This window comes from Patagioenas fasciata, chromosome 21 (assembly GCF_037038585.1).
Source record: "Patagioenas fasciata isolate bPatFas1 chromosome 21, bPatFas1.hap1, whole genome shotgun sequence".
In the NCBI taxonomy this organism is placed as follows: Eukaryota; Metazoa; Chordata; class Aves; order Columbiformes; family Columbidae; genus Patagioenas; species Patagioenas fasciata.
The window spans coordinates 3872959-3890996 of NC_092540.1; the positions used below are offsets into that span (position 1 = coordinate 3872959).

General features: G+C 47.4%; 1 protein-coding gene and 1 long non-coding RNA gene across 11 annotated transcripts; one reads left to right on the forward strand and one right to left on the reverse strand.

Moving 5' to 3' along the window:
• Positions 1 to 301: 301 nt before the first annotated feature.
• On the reverse strand, positions 302 to 11646 carry INKA2 (inka box actin regulator 2). 9 transcript variants are annotated; one of them, XM_071817596.1, is made up of 3 exons: positions 11489 to 11538; positions 2222 to 2331; positions 302 to 2105 (listed from the first exon to the last, which is right to left on the reverse strand). In XM_071817596.1, the coding sequence occupies exons 2-3, from the start codon at positions 2234 to 2236 to the stop codon at positions 1131 to 1133; spliced, it is 990 nt and encodes a 329-aa protein (XP_071673697.1). In that variant the 5' UTR covers positions 2237 to 2331; positions 11489 to 11538; the 3' UTR covers positions 302 to 1130. The 9 variants fall into 9 exon arrangements, with proteins under 9 accessions (XP_071673697.1, XP_071673696.1, XP_065710705.1 ...); XM_071817595.1 differs by having other exon boundaries at positions 2222 to 2462; positions 11489 to 11505; XM_065854633.2 differs by lacking the exon at positions 11489 to 11538 and adding an exon at positions 2699 to 3616 and having other exon boundaries at positions 2222 to 2286.
• Positions 11647 to 11786: 140 nt separating this feature from the next.
• On the forward strand, positions 11787 to 17739 carry LOC139829539 (uncharacterized). Of its 2 annotated transcripts, none has more exons than XR_011742052.1 (3): positions 11787 to 12673; positions 12981 to 13100; positions 14384 to 17739. It is a non-coding gene; the product is annotated as an uncharacterized lncRNA (long non-coding RNA). The 2 variants fall into 2 exon arrangements; XR_011742053.1 differs by having other exon boundaries at positions 11787 to 12523.
• Positions 17740 to 18038: the final 299 nt, after the last annotated feature.

Genomic DNA, 18038 nt, shown 5'->3' on the forward strand with positions numbered 1-18038 from the left:
GCCTTTCCCTGTGCTGGGGGAAGAAGATGGACATGGAGTGACACCCAAAGGCTGTCGGGGTCGTGGTGGGACCCTGGCAGGGACCTCTGTCTGCAGCTGCGATCTCTAATTTCTCCTGGAATGGAAACTCTCCTGGCCGCTCCCCAAACTCCCCGGTCCCCGGCTGGAACACAACCCGCCCGCATTCCCAGCCCTGGCTCTGACCCCCCAGCTGAGACTTTTGTTCTTGCTCAGCCGGGTTTTTGTGATGGTGAAAAGCAGGACTGAGGGTGGCCCCGGACGGAGATGGCCCCAAGGCGTGTGGAGGCTGATGCCACTTTATTGGTAACTCTTGGAGTGCTGGACACTGGAGAACTTGGTTCTGTCAAGAGAAAGTTTGTACACAACAGCAATAGGGGAGAAAACAACAATAAACATCTGTTGCAACTTTGTATCTCAGTGCATCCTCAACAATAGGTTTTTGTGACATTGCATCTGGTGTGACCAGTGGGGAGAGAAGCAAAACCTGCTGAGAGCTTGAGGGTCAGAAACTTGTACAAAAGGAGCCTTTTGTCCTGCTGGTTTAACTGGCGGGGGAAGGAGAGATGCTGGGAGCATGGCAGAGATGCAGTTTAGGGGGAAAACCCCACAGCTGAAATGCAACAAAGTTGGGGTTCAACACCCCTCCCCTTGGCAATTGTTCAAGTCTTATAAATTCAAACTTATTTCTTTCAATTTAAATAACAAGTGCCTCAGGTACAACGCTTGAACTGCCTGGCTTTTAACCCAGTTGAAGTGCACACAAGCAGGAATAGAGTTTTCTTAAAAAACTATATATTTGCACACTCATACACACACATGCACACAGTGAATTTCGTGCTGCAGCTGTCGCAATGGGCCTGAAGCGGCTGTTGTAAACCAGGCTCCAGGAGCTGGTGGCAACTCTAAAGCTGCTGAAGATTCTGATTGATTTTGCAAATATCGGTCCCCATAGAGCCTCCCCAGGTGGAAGAAGCTCCTGGCAGGTAACCAAAGCCAACAACATGTCTTGCACCTCGGTCCAGAGCTTAGAGGTCTCCTGAAAAGAAGGATATGGCCTCCAGCTCCTCTCTGGTGTGAGATGCTCGACAGAGCTGAGGACACAGACAAACTCAGACCCAAACAGCTGTATTGATGTCAAAGCCAGACTGGGTGTAGTCTATGGTCTCGTGGACCTTCTTAGTGCCAGGTTTGGCTTTGTCGCTGTTGCTTTCCACCTTCGGGCACCTCTCTGCTTTACTGTGGTGGCTCTGGATGTTCCCGTGAAGTGGGAAGTAAAATGTCCCCTTGAGTTTGTTCATCTTTTTGGGTCTCTTGGAAATTTCGGGCTGTTTGTCTTCAGGCGGAAGCCAGCAAGGTTTCTCCTTGAGCAGCCTGTCTCGGTCTGGCCGAACGCTCCGCAGGAACTTCTTGAAGATGTTGGCCGTGAGGGAGAACTTCCTGCAGAGCTCCTGGGATCTGCTCGTGGACAGGGACCCCTCGCTCTTCTCCCCCTTCTTATCCAGCTCAGGCAGATCCAACCAGTTCCCAACCAAGTCTGCAAAGATGTTATCCCCGAGGACCAGCGGCTGCCGATTCCTGCTCTGGGACATAAGGGACGATGTCCAGTCGTGGCCATCGTCACACCCCGGGCACTCCTGGCACGACAGCCACCCCCCAGCTGTGCCCTGGCTGCTGGGCTCCAGTGTCCTCGGGCGGACGTGCTCCCCTCTGGAAGCGGAGGGATGTCCTTTTGGGTGACAAACACCCTCACCGCAGACACTCCTGAAGGAGGACGGGGTGTCCCCAAGGTGGGAGCGCTCGGGGAGCGCAGCGGGATGGGACGAACCCACCGGCCGTGGCCCGGCACACAAGAGGGATGCGGGGCCGTGCTCCTCCAGCGATGCCTCATCCTGCCGGCCCCCGGGCTCATCTCTGCCGCTTCGGCAGCACCGGTGCTGCCCGGTGCCAGGAACGGCGCCTTGGCTCCCCGAGATGTCCAACTGCTCCAAAGCTGTCTGCACCTGGAGGAGTTTCAGCTCCTGCAGGGCGCCCATCATGCAGTTCATCTGCTCGTGCAGCCCGTCCCCGACCTCCTTCATGGAGAGCTGTGGAGAAAAGAGCCAGACAGCGGGTCAGCGTCCCCAAAGAGCAGGAGAGCTGGGCTGAGCAGCTTTCTGCAGCATCACCTCTTCCTACTCACTACACATCAGATGCATCCTACCTGTGCTACATCCATTTCATGCAACAGCAGTTGGATTGTCCTTAGATTGTTCTAGGAGTTTCCACCTAGGAATAAGAGGAGCTGACAGAAGGAGTGGAGGTTTTTTTGACCTGACAACAAAAATAAGTAGTATGAGTTTCCTTTAATTGCTTGGCAGGAACCCAAGGTGCAGAACTATGAATGGTTTTGGCTGCTGCCAGTTCCAGCATATTCTTCTGCTTTTGTCTTTTGTGCCCTGTAACTAACCAAAATCAGGAGTCAGAATAACAAACAGAAGTGCCTTCCATCCTCTTTCTTTACCCGCAGTGCTAAAGTAAATTAAAAATAAACCCCAATAAGATCCGCATTGTTACTATAGAACGTGTCTCCAGATCTTAATAACCCCGTTACAGGCACCTTTCAGTAGAGGACAATCAAAGACATTTCAATGTGCTTGAAATTTTGTACGAAGCAATGCAAAGTGCTAAAACTACTTACATTAAACCAGCAGTCTCCTTGATTCCCAAGCTAGCAGTTCTGCTTTATCCCTGAACCTTGCTATGAAGATTTAACTTTCTACACTAGACTTAAAATAAGCGAGTTGTTTTCCAGAGCTTCCAAACTCCCCCTTCTTCTCTTTTGCTCTGTTGCTTTCTCTCTATCGTGTAGGATCTGGATCATATTCCCAAAGCGGCATCATAAAACAAATGGGCTATACTTTCCAACAGCTGCCACTTGGTTTCTGTTCTAATAGCGGGGAGGGGGAATGGGAAGGAGAGGGAGGAACAGCAGGGGATGGCAGGGCTGGGGTGCAGACATGTCACACTGATGTAAGGTGGTTTGCAAAACAGATTAACACTGTCTAGGAAAAGCTTCAGCCTACGCCGTCATAAACAGTTTTAAAGGCTCGTCCCAATTTTTGTGCGGCAATAGATCTCTCTCTCATGCTCAGCCTTGCATTATCAAGCTTTACTTTTCTACATCTCCCTCGTTTTTAACTACGTCAGTTCAATTACTTGCTCTGTTTCCATTTCCGTCTGTGGATCTGAGCAGTCATTGAAAAATCGCATCCCCTAACAATCTGTCTCCATAAGTGGAAAACTCCTTAACAGTTTCTGACCACAAATCTCCATTCCAAAACCCAGAACCTTAAACTCGCCAGCAGATTATGATGATTTTTCAGAGCTTCGCTCGCAAGACACTTATTTATCACCCGGAATGAGCACGCAAGCTATGAAAATCTGTGTTTATCTTCCTGAGTGCACTATCGAGTGTCTCCAGCTATCTAATTTTTTAATGCCAGCAAATAAACCTCTACTTCTGCAGACATGCAAATAACACCCTGCTTACAGACCAACTGAGCTCCTGCACAAAACCCAGGGCCATATGCTCTCCAAGCCTCAGACAAAACTATCACCTTACCTCTCCAGATTTGCCGTAATGCTTCTCGTCCTAACCTTTCTCGCCTTATTAATGGTAGTCTGCTTTATCTGGGGCTTTGCAAGAAGCTGGATTTGGAGCCAGCTTGGCCCCTCATTGGCTGCTTTGTGCCAAATCCCCCGGCCGGCGCAGCACGGTGACCGCGGGGAGTAACCGGGGTCCGGCGGCACTGATTGTGCTGGGCAAACCCTCAGGATCCACCTTGCTTCAATTAACTCCCCCGTGATGGGTGGGATCGTTACAGTGCGTGCCTCATCCGGCACGGCTCTATTAAGCATTAAAATGTCATTGTCGGTGGGGTTGTTTCTCACAGGCAGATCCAGTCTCCTCCAGACAAGACCTGAGCGCCATAAGCTCACGCTCCAGCGTTTTTCCTTCTGAACGAATGAGCTTCTTCTGCCAAACCTGGCACCGGCACCAGCCCGAGCCACTGAGAAGGAGCTGGAGATGTTTTCATCCGTGGAAACGCTTTCCCATAAATGACTATGAGGTTTGGATGCTTCTCCACTGGGCTGAGCCGTCCCTGTTGCTGCAGAGGGGGAGAAACGGGCATTTTGGGGATGTCTGGTTTTAGGGACCTGCTCTGGGTAGGGACAAATCCTGCCCCAGTGTCCATCTGGCAACACGAATGTCACCATCGGCAAGAGAGTTTTAAAGATCCTGGAGCTTTTGGCTCTGCTTACAAACAGTGCTAAAATTTGGGGTTGTGCAAGTTAAAAAAACCGAAACAAACAAAAAACCACCCCAAACCAAAGCAAACCAAGCCCTCTGCTTTATCTCTTGTGCTTTGTGGTGTCTGTTTTACAGAACTGAGGAGTGGGTGAAACCCAGCCCAGAGTGAAGTCACCGACTGGTGACCCAACAGTCTGCAGGGGCTTGGATTTCATCCATTAGTAATTACCCTGTGGTAATTAAGAGGACTCACCCTGGAGAGAAAACTCTGCAGGAGGAAAAAAGACAAGCAACTCTCTCCTTTTCCTCCTTTTTGCCAAGAAGATCTCAGTGCTCTCAAGATCAGATTGGATCCTCTGAGACTCCAGAAAAGGAACAATCTCCCGCAGAAGAGAGATTGTCACCCTGGCAAAGGTTCAGGATGGAACTGTGAGAGGGGAAATAAGAGTTTCTGCGAATAATCCAGCAGATTGGGCCGGGAGTCCAACAGCTGCTGTGACTGCGAGGGGACGGGAACGCGAGGCCGAAGGGACAACCCTTGCAGCGCCGCTGGCTCCGCGGTCACGCGCTTCACGCAGAAGGAACTGGAATTTGTGATGAGCTGAAGTGCAATTTCAAACAGAGCGTGATTGTGACACAAAACCCCAGAGAGCCTGAATTTGGCACGGAGAAAGACCCTGACAGTCCTTGCTGGGGTTATGCAAGTGACATTATGTAAACCCAGCCACCACGGGGTATTGGGAGATGTTGTGTCTTGTGCATGTTCGTGAGCTATAAATCCCAAACCCGCTGTTGAATCAGCCCCACGCTCGGTTGTGCTGGGGAAACGGCTTTCACGGCAACACTGGCACAGACCTTGCACATCAGCATCTCCCCTTCCCGTACCTGCGGGTCTCTGCTTGGGGAGCACAAATCAGCATTTCAAGGCACTCTGGGTGTCTAATTTGAGACGTTTTGTGCTTCGATACAAGCGGTTGTGTGGCACCTCCGCTCCCAATAAAAACCAAATTAGAAGCGTGACAACTTGCAGATTATATCTCTGTAAAAGCTAAAAATCAGATGCCGCAAATCGCATCTCATTATTATTCCTGAAACTCCTGCGGTCCCTAAGAACTGGCATGAAAAGGTCTTAGTTTAATCCTGAACAAGCCAACACAAGGTGCCTTTTATAGCAAGACAAGTACGCGCAGGGCCGAGCGCGGTTGTGACGCGTGTGGGATTCGGCGTGTGATGCTAAATGTTTATTTCTCCAGCAATAAGGTATTACCTCCAGATCAATCCTCCTGGGAAGGCAAGAACAAGGCGGCTCTGGCTAAAGGCTTCTCCAAAGCAAAGCTGTTTAAACTACGGTAACGCTGAAAATTGAAGTGCGAAATTCAAAAGCTTTTCAAGCACTTTCGAATGATCCTCAAGGAATATCCAGCGTGAGGCGGGAAAACGAATGACAAACAAATGAATGACAAACGCTGAGCGTCTTGCAAAACTGGCAGAGTTCAAATACGGATATTTTTCTTTCTTTACATTGTAAATCTACCGTTCTGAGTAGCAAAGGCATCAATCACTTTGGAAGCTGTACCTTTTGAATGATTTCCTCAAAATACTTATTCCCAGAACTAGAGCCACAGTTGGTTTACACAGTTTATAAATCAATGATCCTCCACCGCTGATTAACACAGCAGGGGGACAACTTGCCCCAAGGAACATCCTCAGCAGCTACTGGCATTTTATCAAATTCAACACCAAATACCTGAGACGTACAAATAAAAGACGCTTTCCTTGTCACTTCATGGGGAAATAAGTAACTCTTTTAGCTCGCTTTGGGAAGCGATGTTTTCCCATTAGCATCTCCCTTCACCGAGTTCTCGGAATTCCGCTCCCAGCCATCCCCTGAGGCACAGCTGGATTCCCAGCCCATCCGCACATCTGGCCAGCCCAGGGCTGCGGACGGGAGGAAAGGAAAAGCCCAGCAAACACCCCAGAGCTTTCAGCCGCGCACAGAGAACTGAAGAGCTCCGAGTGTGTCTGTCCTAACGAGGAGGAAGACAGATGTCCAGCTCTTGGGTAGAAGAAAGGCAACCAGAGGAAGTTATTGCAGAGAGGGCAGGAAAGCACAAATGGCAAATGGCAGCTCTTAATAATAGTGCTGATAGGCAACAGAACCAGCAGCAAACAATTGGTATTTAAAGAGGATGACATAATACAGACCTAAATTATTTTAGAACTGCTGAGCTGATCATATTGTTTCTCTGTTTTCCTTTGGGTCACTAACTAGATTAATCTTCAACACGCCAGCGGTTGTGGCCGGGCACGACTCTTGGGAGCTCACAGAGCTGCTCTCCAGCTTCATGTTGCACCTTCCTTTTCCTTCTCTTGATGGATGCCAAGGCTCGCAATCTTCTTTTTGCCCTTATTGGTTTTATCACAAGAATTTCAAGTCTCTTTTTTACCTCTTGTCTTTCCAGAGTGTTTTAGGTGTAAATGAGGATGTTAACTGTGAGCTCACGATTTATCTGAAAGAGGAAGGATGCTGAAACTTTACCAAAGACTTTTTCTTCCCCCTGATAGCTTGAATAGATCTTAAACAGGTGTTAACCACGAAAGACATGGTTCACATCACTCAATTAACCATCGTCCTTACTCAATTACCTTACTTGCCCTAGCGATGATATCGTTCCGTGCTTCCCAATCGCACTTGCTGGGTTTAAAGGCAAAATAGGGAATCAATTCTCTACAACCAGGAAACAAACGGACTAAAAAGAGCTCCAACCTTCAGACTTTGACTCACAACCCAGGGATAAGAGAGACCACAAACCGCCACGTACAGACCGACCATTGAAAATGATGCGTTGGTTTTTAGCTCAGTGGTTTGGTTCACTACGGGGGGTCTGGTCTTTAACGTGTAGCTGGGAGTCTCAAACAATCCACCATCATTTTTAGGAATGTTCTCTGGAAATAAGCAAGCGGACAAAGCCCGTGGTGGCTTTTTCTCTCCGCGGGTTAGATGTGACAGGACATGCGCCGTCAAGTTACCGCTTTGCACCTTCCCTTAAGGCAACGCCAAGGAACGAGATTCTGCTATAACCACCCAAATTTCCAGCATTATCTCACTCAAAGGCACCATTTTATCAGCAGAGGTGCCAACAGAGCTGTGTGTTCCACCCATCAGAGCTGTGAGCGGTGACGTTAGCCCTTGAGCTCTGTCATTTATGTCGACTCCACTGCGAATCACAAGAGCTGCTCCTTCAGAAATAACGGTAATGAAAATGCAGCGGGCTCCTCTTCGAGCACGACACGGTTAACGGAACAGTGAGTGTGAGACAAAGGGTAAAAATAATTGGTTGTATTTTTCACTCAGATCAAATGTTCTATTCCTGCAAGATATTCATAGCAAGAAACATTGTCTACCAGGACATGAATTAATGTAAGAAGCGAGTCAGACTCTATCAAACTCAATAATGTGATGGGTTTATGATGAATGTGCAGGGAGAACATTCAAAAGTTCAAGCCGGAGCAGTGGGGTTTGTTTTAAATATCTACTTTAGTACCTTTCCTCCTAGAAAAAAAGGCAACAGAAAGCTCAGAAACACCCTGGATTCCTCAAGAAAGACCAAAACATGCAAAGCAAAGCAAAGACCACAGCTAACTTGAGTGTGACCCCTCGCCTGTTCCAGCCATGCAAACCCCAAGTGCGAGATAAATCTGCCCCACGAACTCGCCAGTCCCTAGCTAGATATTAGGTGATTTATTCATATTGCAGAAGAGCCTTGAACCCCAGTCCCATGGTAGGTATACTGATGTTACTCTGTATAAATGCAAACTATGCCTGTGTCAGAAATTTTACGGAGGTAAAGCCATCTGCAGCGTGAGACACGGAAATGAAATTTCCCTCCGCTAATCCCCAAGCAAGACAATTCTTGTTAAATCTGATCTTTCAGCTGAGATAACATTCTGTAACTCGGAAAGCAGACGTCGTATTTCTGTGCCTCAGAATGATGTTTGCAGGCTCCGAATCCAGCTGATAAAGTCAAGAGGACTTTTAGCATCGGGATTAATTGCGTTAACGGAAGATTCGCAAGCGTATTTCACAACTGAAGGAGTGGAGAAACACAACTTACTCCAACACCAGCCCTGCATATTCTCACAAACCACATTGCATCCACAAATATCCAGAGCCTTTCCAGAGGAGGTGAACAAAGTCTTCTGTATTTCCTGCACGCAGAGGTTGAGGTGCTGGGCCAGCTTGGCCAAAACTGCTCCCCAGGCTGGGGATGAGGGCGATGGATCCGAGATCCGAGCAGCCGGGTGGGATGAGTGGCTGTGTCAGCTGGGGCTGTCCCAACTCTGAAACATTTGCATGTGGAAGCTTCTGAATGAATTCCAATCAAAGGGACACCACACATGCCAGAAGCTATCGGCTTACGGTGGAAAACACGCGACTGGAACGGGAGAGCTCTCATTGAGTGAAATGGGTCGGATTCGTGTTTGGGAGCCATGGCAGAGCCTTCCCAGGGAAACGGGTGCGAGCACGCCCGGCACCACGCTCATCGGGGACTTGTCTGGCAAAGCCCGCTGTGATCTCAGCGCATAAGATGCTGGGGCACAGCAGCAGCCCAAACCGAGCATGCAATTATTTAAATACGTTTTTAACACACAAAGCAGGAGAAAGAATCCTCGAATCCCACGCTGGTGGGGGATAGGGTTGCACCTTTCCTTGGGAACTGGGAGCCGTGCCAACATCCGCTCTTTTTTGAGAAAATTCCCTCCTCAGAACCAGCCAAAGGCTACTTAAGTCACATTGAAGGTGACAACTGCCCCTTCCCAGATCTACAGAAATCTTTGCCACCCCATGTGTTTCTAAATTCACAACGATGCCCTGGAACTGAGGCTCCTGATCAGCTACACACAAGGTGGCTCATTGTCTCCATCTGGCCAAGTCCTTCCCACCATTCCTCCCGCATGATTCTTGGTTATGGTGAGTTTAACATCTGGATGCATGACCTGCCCAGTAATGAAGAAAGTGGTAAAGAAGCGGGGCCAAGAGGTTCAGTTCCCACTCACCACTCAATGCAGATGGTCCCAGCTGTCTATCGTGCTGCTCTTTAGAGAAACATTCCTCTATTTTAATTCCAGGCTATCTTGACAATACTGATTTTTAAAAGCTGTTAATGCCCAGGATAATTATTAATGGTTATTTTAACGAATACCGTCCTCCTACCTTCGCTAAACGCAATCTGCAGCTCGCTTGAGTTGCTGATGAAAGGAATTGTTTCCAATGATGTGTGTCCCTCCAGCTGTCATTGTCACCCTGCAGGCTGTCCTGGCACGGCTGTGCTCACAACAGCCCCAAGGCTGCGCCCCGATACCCCGAGAATCTCTTGTCCACATAAGTTTTAAGTAACAAAAATTAGGGGTTTGAGGGGAAAGAATGGGGCTAGTAAAACCCAAATGTGTGAAGATCTAGGCTACTTTTGGTGGAGTCACAAGTTAGTCCTATTGAAGGTGACAACTGCCCTTGCCCAGGTTTTTAAGCCAAGCATATACAGAAATATTTGCCAGGCTAAGGTCTTGGTGTATTAATATAACAAAATTGTTGCATTTTTACAATTAACAAAAAGAAACTATTACTGCATTATAGCAAGGGTATGAACAAAGCCAGAATTTTCTCATTTTAAGTATTTTTTGCTTTTCATACTAAATGTGAGAGATCCGCATTCCTGTTGAATACATTCACATTCTTCAGAAGTTCTGTTGTGTGCTACAAGATAAGCACTTTTCTGACTCACAAATAAAGGTGCAATGTTTAGGCTTCTATAAGAAAACACTACTCAGATAATGAAACTGATTTGTCTAGGAGATAAAACACTGATTTAGGAACCTTACTCTAAGCATGCTCTTCTGAAAGTTACTCTTTTACCCATCTCACCTTCCAATTTATACAGATTTTAAAGATCACACTGTACGTGTCCCGGTTTACACTTTGCATTTCATTCATCACGCCCAGTGTACAGAACACCAGTGACTCTCATTTTCCTTTGGTTTAGTTTGTCTTGCAGCTCCTCTGTTTACAAGGGCAACACGGGTAATGCCAGCGGGTTAAATGTCACCGTCTGCTGCCAGATGTGCCCAGGGCACCGCGCTGCTGCCCAAGCCCGTGTTTCCCAACCCGCGTCCCATCTGCCGGACCCACTGTCCCCACGCCACCGCCAGGCCCTGGGTACAGCTGGAACTTTGCGGGTTTGACTCAAATGGTGTCGCTTACATGCGAAACGCTTCCCATAACCCAGGTAGGAGAGCAGTACTGTCTAGAAGCCCATTTTGCAGAACTCCAGCTTGCACAAATACCAGCTGAAATCAACATCCTAGTAAGTCCAAAACTGTCAAGCTTTCGTGCATTTGGAAACTTCACCCACCCGTTTTTGCTCTGCCTCGTCTTCCCCTTTTGTTCTCATTATCTATTTATTTGAACAATGCTCAACTTCCCAGACAGAACTACCCAGCACTGGAGCCCAATTTTGGAAAGTATCGGTTCTTGCCACCAACCCAGCCCTAGCAAGCCCTGCTGTACCAACAGCACCTTCAGGCTCATGGACAAGCCCAAGCAAGTTCAGGGAGTGAGGTTACATCTGAACAGGAGCGGGAGCGGGGAGAAAACAGCGGTGATTTATGACAAAGGGTTTCCTATTAAAGAAGAAGTATTTTCAGAGAGGATTGGAGGTGGCGAGCGCACACTCCCTTGATTCCCGTAAACTTATTCTTAACAGAGATTTGTACAAATGTTTCTCTGTTTCCTGATCTATGTTTCTTTGCTTTCTGATCTATGCTGCTATCTTTTCTTTAAAGCCTCTGCACACCCCCAGGTCCCCCCCGTGCGCTGCGTTTCGCTCTCGCAGACCGAAGCACCAGCGGCATCCGACCCGCCGGCATCCCGGCGATGCACAAGGAGCGTGGGGACCCCGAGTTTCCCGGGCCGGCTGCAGGCTGCCGGTAACTGCCCCCCCGAATCCCGCGGGCTCCCCCGCCGCCTTTCCCCGCGGCTGCTTCCCCCCACAAAGCGCCAAGCCCCGCGGAGCTCCGGCTCCGCGCCCCGCGCAGCCACCGCGGGTCGAGCCCCGGGTGGGGGTGCGGGGACCCCAGCCTGACCCTCCGACCCCCTCCCCATCCCCTCCGAGCCCTTACCAGCTCCTGCTTGAGGCGGCGCAGGTGCTGGTCCATGGCCCCGCTCAGCGCGGCCCCGCCATGCGAGCGCCCCACCCGCGGGGCGGGGAGCGGAGCGGAGCCGGGCGGGGGCGACCGGGGGGCGGCACCGGGGACGGCGGCTGCTGCCCGGACACAGCCCGGCCCGAGCTGCCCGGCCGGGAAAGCGCTCTGAGGGGCGGGTCTGGGAACGATGGGGAGGGGATGGGGAGGGTCCCATGTTCCCCCCCACAACCCGCGGCTCCCGATTTGGTAGTCCCGGTCTAAACGGTCAGAGGCTTCTTGCATGGAAGCCAAACCAAAGGCAAACACTCGGTAGCGCTGGAGCTTGAGTAGGATCGTCCCTTCTCTCATCAGAGAAGTTTGGCGGTTGAGTTTGTTGCGGGCTGGATTCTGCAAATTGCTCTCCAGGGGCAGACCACCCCAACAAAAGCATGGATTAACCTACATGGCTTTAATCACCACGAATTGCAAAGCCACTCGCTTGTGGATTTTCCCGTTTTGTTCTCACTGGGTTGCAGCATAAAGCGCATCCCTCCCGGGTCAAACTGGGCTTTGTCACCGTGGGGGATGCTCCAGGTGTCCATGGGCAGCGACAGTGCTGCAAGCGCTGACTTTGCACATGGCCGCGACCCCATCGAAATGCCCTTTGTCAGGAATAGCACATGTTTACAGAGCTGCAAGAAACAGGTGTTGAAAATTCCTCATGCGGATTTATTTTCAGAACACCCCTTTTTTTCCTTAACTGTGTTTCACGAGCAGCGTTTCGGCTGAGTCTGCAAACTGGAAACTTCCTGGATATGAGGGATATTGTCGGTGCTACGGATGCGTCCCTCTAAGGGCAGGGTTTTACCTCAAATCAGCAGCCTCTGATATTGTTTGTCACCATGGGAAATCAAACAGATGGACAGATCAGCCTGGAAAACATAGAAGTACTCTTACATCATCACACTTTATAACTGCGTTGAATTGGAAAGCGTTTGAATTCTTCAGTGTTCCTCATATAAACATATATAGGTATCACTCTCAGCTTATGTGTTGTCTAGATAAGAAATGCTGAGTCCCCTGTAACTGGTTAGCAAGGCCTGTCTGAATCAGTCTGCAATGGTAAAGAACTTGGTTGGATGAGAAACACTGCTTTGTGTTTTCAAATTTGGGGTGAAAAAGGTAATTACTTGCTTTTCCCCATAAATCTGAGTATTGACAAAGAGTGGCTGAAATTTTTGCCTTCTCAGGTCTTTAATTTTTGAAGGAATGCATTTCTTATAGCTGGTAATAGGATTTTGTGTGTTTGTAGAAATCAGCCTTCGTGTTTTTGAAAGCTGACCTTTGTGTCAAAACCCAATTTAAATAAGACATTTGCGATCTGCCCTTTCATGCATGTTTGGAAAACACTCCGGAGTTAACATTTATTGATCCTTCCAGTGCTTCTTGTATTATTGGTCAAAATTTCCTGTCTTTTTGCTCATTTCAGGGTTTCCATTTCCTGTCCATGACAACTGTGTCTCTCTTCAAGGATCTGTAGAATGCGGGACAGTAGACATATTAATGTACGAGAGATGACCTTATAAAGAAGTTAATCACTTCCAACAGGGTATGCTATGCTGTGAGTGGGATACCTGCCAGCCTTGAGTCTGTCTTAAAGTCTAAGCCAACTAGCTCAGCTATTTTTTAACTCTTTTTGCTTGAAATCTGGCTGGGTTTGTTGGCCAGCTGGTTGTTCCCCACGGCCCAGGGTCGGGGTGCGTATGTCCCCAGCCTACCCAAGCGTATCAAGTGTCATATGGCTCGAACAGCCAGGCGGTGGTAAAAAGAAATCAAAATGATGGCAGCATGTGGAGAAGAGAAGCTGAAATGCATGTGTCCGCCCATTATTAATAGCAGAGGGAATGACCCAACTTCCCTTTCCTCTTTCTGTGGATCAGACAAGGATCTGTGTTCAAGAAGAGCCGCAAATTCAGAGTCCAGGTTTCTGTGTTGCCTGGGTGGCTCACAGCCTTTTTCCTTGTTTTTATCAATTATTTCATTATCTCAGTTCTGTATATCAATATATAGATGCTACTTCTTCCCCATGGCATGGCATCAAAGCCAAAACATGACGGCATTTTCTCTTTGCATTTGTAATACACAGACCAAGGTTCCGCTGGTTTGAGCTGAAAACTGACCATAAGCTTAATTTATCCAAACCAGCTTTGAAAGGTGGTATTTTTAGGTGTTCTTTTACATTCGGTAGGGAGTAGACTGAGATCAGGCATCTGTTCTCCTGGGGTTACTGTGTCTAGTAGGCTGCTGATGAGCACCTTGAATAACTGCATTAAATCCGACCAGGGATTATTCCAGACACAGCATGCTCTCCACAGTGTTTTCTTTAATATATATATATATATATATACACATATTTTAAATCATATAATTCCTGAATTGAACTGATGCTTTTTTTTACAGCACTTTGAATATTCCAGCACAGAAGAGATGCAAAAGATTTACGTAGCTATTTGAAGCATCAAATCTAAGTTAAACACTATCATGTCTGAGCATTCAGGAGCCCATCTGCACAGGTACATAGCAATTGGCAGACGCTGTGTTCCAGAAAGCTCCTGTAACACTTGCAAGACACTGAACTGTGTGATCTGCCGGTAGATGATCAGGGAAGAGTTTTTAGCCTTTGTTAAGCTTGTCTTTTTGATGCATTTTTCAGCCTCCGGGGCTGCTCATGTCCCATGAGGCTGATAAAGGAGTTCATGAGCCTAGAATAAAGAAAAGACCAGAATATTCATGTGCTGCAAACTCCTGGGAACTTGCAAGAGAAGAGAAAAATCAGAAATATTTTGGGGGCAGGATTTCCCTACTAAGCAACGTTTTTTCTGTTCTGTGTAGGCAACTGGTTCAAAGCAACCTCGGTGCTTCGCCTTCCTCTCCGCCGCGGTGCAAACCGCGAGCAGATGGTGCAGTGCGGTGGAAAATGAGGTCTCCAAGAAAAGCTGAGAATAAAACACCCGCCAGCAGAAAGTTCCGCGGCTTATTTCAGGAGGAAGTGAAAAACTGAGGTCCTTGGGCCAAAAAGACACAATACGTCCTCAGCGCGGTGGATTCCACTTAGAGGAGCTGCCTCATCCCTCCCCATCTGAGAAAACGTCCATCCCTTCACGGCTGAAGGCTCAGCTCATTTGTTGTCTTTCAGTTCATTGATCTGGTTTCTCAGGGCTGTTCTTTGCTGAACTAACGAGCGTGGTTATCGCTGCATTTTCCTTCAGTTTTTACTTTCTTGCACACTGGAGGCAAACCTCTCAGAATTTCTTCCCGCTTAAGCCGCAGCATGGCCCGAATTGCATCCATCTTTGTTTAAACCCACTGGGGCATAAACATCCAGCCAAAATAGGTACTATAATGTCAAAACTTTCATTCTGACTTTATATTTGTGCATGAAGAGATAAATTACCCTTGAAAATTTGACCCTTTCTTCCATTAGGCCTAATTTACTGTATGCGGCCTCTGCACTCTTGGCCTTTAAAGTCCCTGATGTGCCCCCACCTCATCATGTCCCCCATCCCAGAAGTAAAACTTTGAATCCCATCTCCTGACATTCCTCTGCTTGCACCGGAGCACCAGGAAGAAGTTCCAGGGCAGGGAAATCCTGATCCATCCTCTGTGCTGTCTCGTGTTAAAGAACCATTGCATTACATCTCGGCTGGCTGCATTTTGGTGACCTAGATCCTGTTCGTGCTACTATAGCTGAAAAATAATATAGCAAACCTTGGTATAAGAGCGTATCTAAGATGAAAATGGGCTGATATTTAGCTGGGGAAAACTAAAGGAGTGAACTACTGGCACTTCCACTCATATAGTTGAAGTATCTATTTTAAACTGATAACCTGGTGTCTGTAGCTGCATCTGTACCTGCACCCCATGTACTTTAGATTTCATCTGGAATTTGTGTAGTTCTGGATCCTTCTGAAGGACGTGCCTGACAAAGAACCAAATCTATTCACCAGAAGGGCACTGAAGTGAACTTTACGTGGATGTAAAACCCCATCATCGTCATCGTCATCATCATCATCAATCATCATCACCAATCATCATCATCATCACTATTTATAACACCTCCATGCACTGGGCCTGCTGGAAATTTTTGCCGATTACTAAAGCAACAAAGAAGATTCCACTGCCCCCAAAACTTGCTACTTGTTGGTAACTTGGGAAAAATGAATGCGCAGGGTGCTCGGAGTCAATTTTTGGCGGTGAATATGAAGTCACTGTCTATGCTGATATAAATGGCTCTTTCACTGTAATGTGCTTTACTGTACAGAGAACAAACACGGTTCCCATGGCAGTGTAAACACAAACACATACCACACTGAAAAGTGAGTCACACGTGCTGTGGAGCACGGGGAAAGTTCACTGTCTTCATCTGAACACAGCTGGGAGACGAGATTATTTAACTTTAAAAATATTTAATACATATCGTGCAAACCAAGATTTTCCCTGAATAATTTCATATCTTGGCAGATATGAAAGACAAATCCTTTGAAGCTAAAGGAATAAGATAAGGCAGGTGCTTTTTTACAATGTTCAAATCTGTAATGACTGTATTCTTAAAAGATATACACAACCTGATGGTTCTGGAAGCCAATACACAATGCAAAGTGCACAATGAATGTGTGATGTGGACCTTTGCCTTGCTGCTGGGAGTTTGAATACAAGTGCTTTATCATCCGAAATACCGAGAACCTGACCTTGAGCCTCAGCAGCAAATGGTCTTGTAAGATCATTTATCAAAAGCTGATATATTGATATATAGATTCAGAGGAAAATGAATCTTGGATGGAATTAAGATCAAATATGTAATAGGCACTTCATAACAGGGACCAAAAAAGTGGTAAGTCCTATACTGGGGAAACAAAACGTGCACTCGGTAGATATGGAAGCAAGAGTGTTTTCTAGCTAAAGTTTTCTTCTAAGTTCCAAAAACTAGAGGTTGGTTTATGACCCTTCATAGGAACCAGCTGTCTTTTTAATAATACAGCTCAGAAGGAGGTCTTATCTACTTTTACTCACCTAAATCCTTTCCCAGGACCTATTCTGCCTGCAGAGTATTGAGATTAATTGTCAAGATTTCCAAAGGCTGCTCGGAGCAGGAATCCTTCCTTTGGATCTTCCTGCAAGCGAAAGCAACGCGATTCCCCAGCAAAACTGCAGATTCCACACGAACGCCGACGATGTGAATTCAGCGCTTCAGGGTCACTGAGGTAAACAGAGGCCTGAAGGTTGAGGATTGCTATTTATACACTGAATCATGGCAGAGTACACAATACACAGAGTTTAAAACAAAGTTAAGATCTATGGGAATAAGGGTTAAGGGAGAAACAAAACCTTTCATCGGATCCACCGACAGAGCTGCAGGGGCATGACCTAAATCTGACACAGGCCCATCATAGGGACCAAAACCAAAGACAGAGGGACAATAAATCTGTCAGTCCTGGTGCTGAAGGGCTTCTTAGCATCCAGACATTGAGATGGGTTGGACTCTGTCTCTCCAGCATCCCGCAGCAAATTAAGTAAACACCTACAACAGGAGCATCTTTCTGAATTGAGGTGATGGGTCTGAATGTCTCCTTAACAAGGTACCGCAGTGAATGATGTCTGTCTCCAAATCACCTCGTCATATTGCAAGGGGCAGGAAACCTCAGGGGAGAAAAGGAATGGGTGTGGAAAACAGAGAGGGGATTCATCACGATGGCTGTTTTGGGCTGTTCTATCACCTCTTCTCCGCCCTTCCCCCATGGGAACAGTCACTTCTGGCTGCTCTTCGCTGTCTGTTTAAATCACATCAATTTAAAAGGGTTACAAGAGGCTGTATTTAATCAAACGTTTGTTATGTCCAGGTGTCTTTGTCTGTTTTCTTTCCCAGATTTATCCAGAGATAATTATCTCATGTTGGAGGCCTGTTTCCCTCCTTGAGGACCAACGAGAATATCCACTTAAAAATTAAAAAAACAATTGGAACTAACAGAATGCATGTAGATCGCTATCCTGTTACCTCTGCTGTGGGGCACAGCTCTCGCCTCTGCCATCTGGTCTGTCCCAAATCAGCAGAGGTAAGTTCTCCAAGCTGAAACTGTCCCTCTCTGTCCTGCGGGGCCCCACTCTTGTTCACACATTTGTATGAAAATATCATAATGCTAAAAAATAACAACTGCATAGAGTCTGCCAGACTTTTTCTCCCCCATCAGGGATATAATCGTGAGGGATTTCAAAGGCGTGACAAAGCCTGTGGTACAGCAAAGCCATTAAAATTCATTTAGGCTGTCTAGCACTGTAAGAATAATGACACAGTGTATGTGCTTGTACAGTAGAAGCCACTGTTGAGATTTTTCAGACCCCACTGCAATGAACGGAAGCTGCATGTCCAGTGTCTCTGAACGGCCGTGGCAGTAAAAGTTGATATGCATAAAACCACCCACCATTTAAAATAAGTGGTCTGCAGAGGGTGGTAAGTAATGCACATACAACAGATTAACACGTTTGGCCTTTG

Coding starts and splice junctions, on each gene's coding strand:
- INKA2 (XM_065854631.2), bottom strand. CDS start 11,524: ATGGACCAGCACCTGCGCCGCCTCAAGCAGGAGCTG. Junction 2,106..11,488: donor GCCGCCTCAAGCAGGAGCTG/GTAAGGGCTCGG, acceptor TTTTCTCCACAG/CTCTCCATGAAGGAGGTCGG.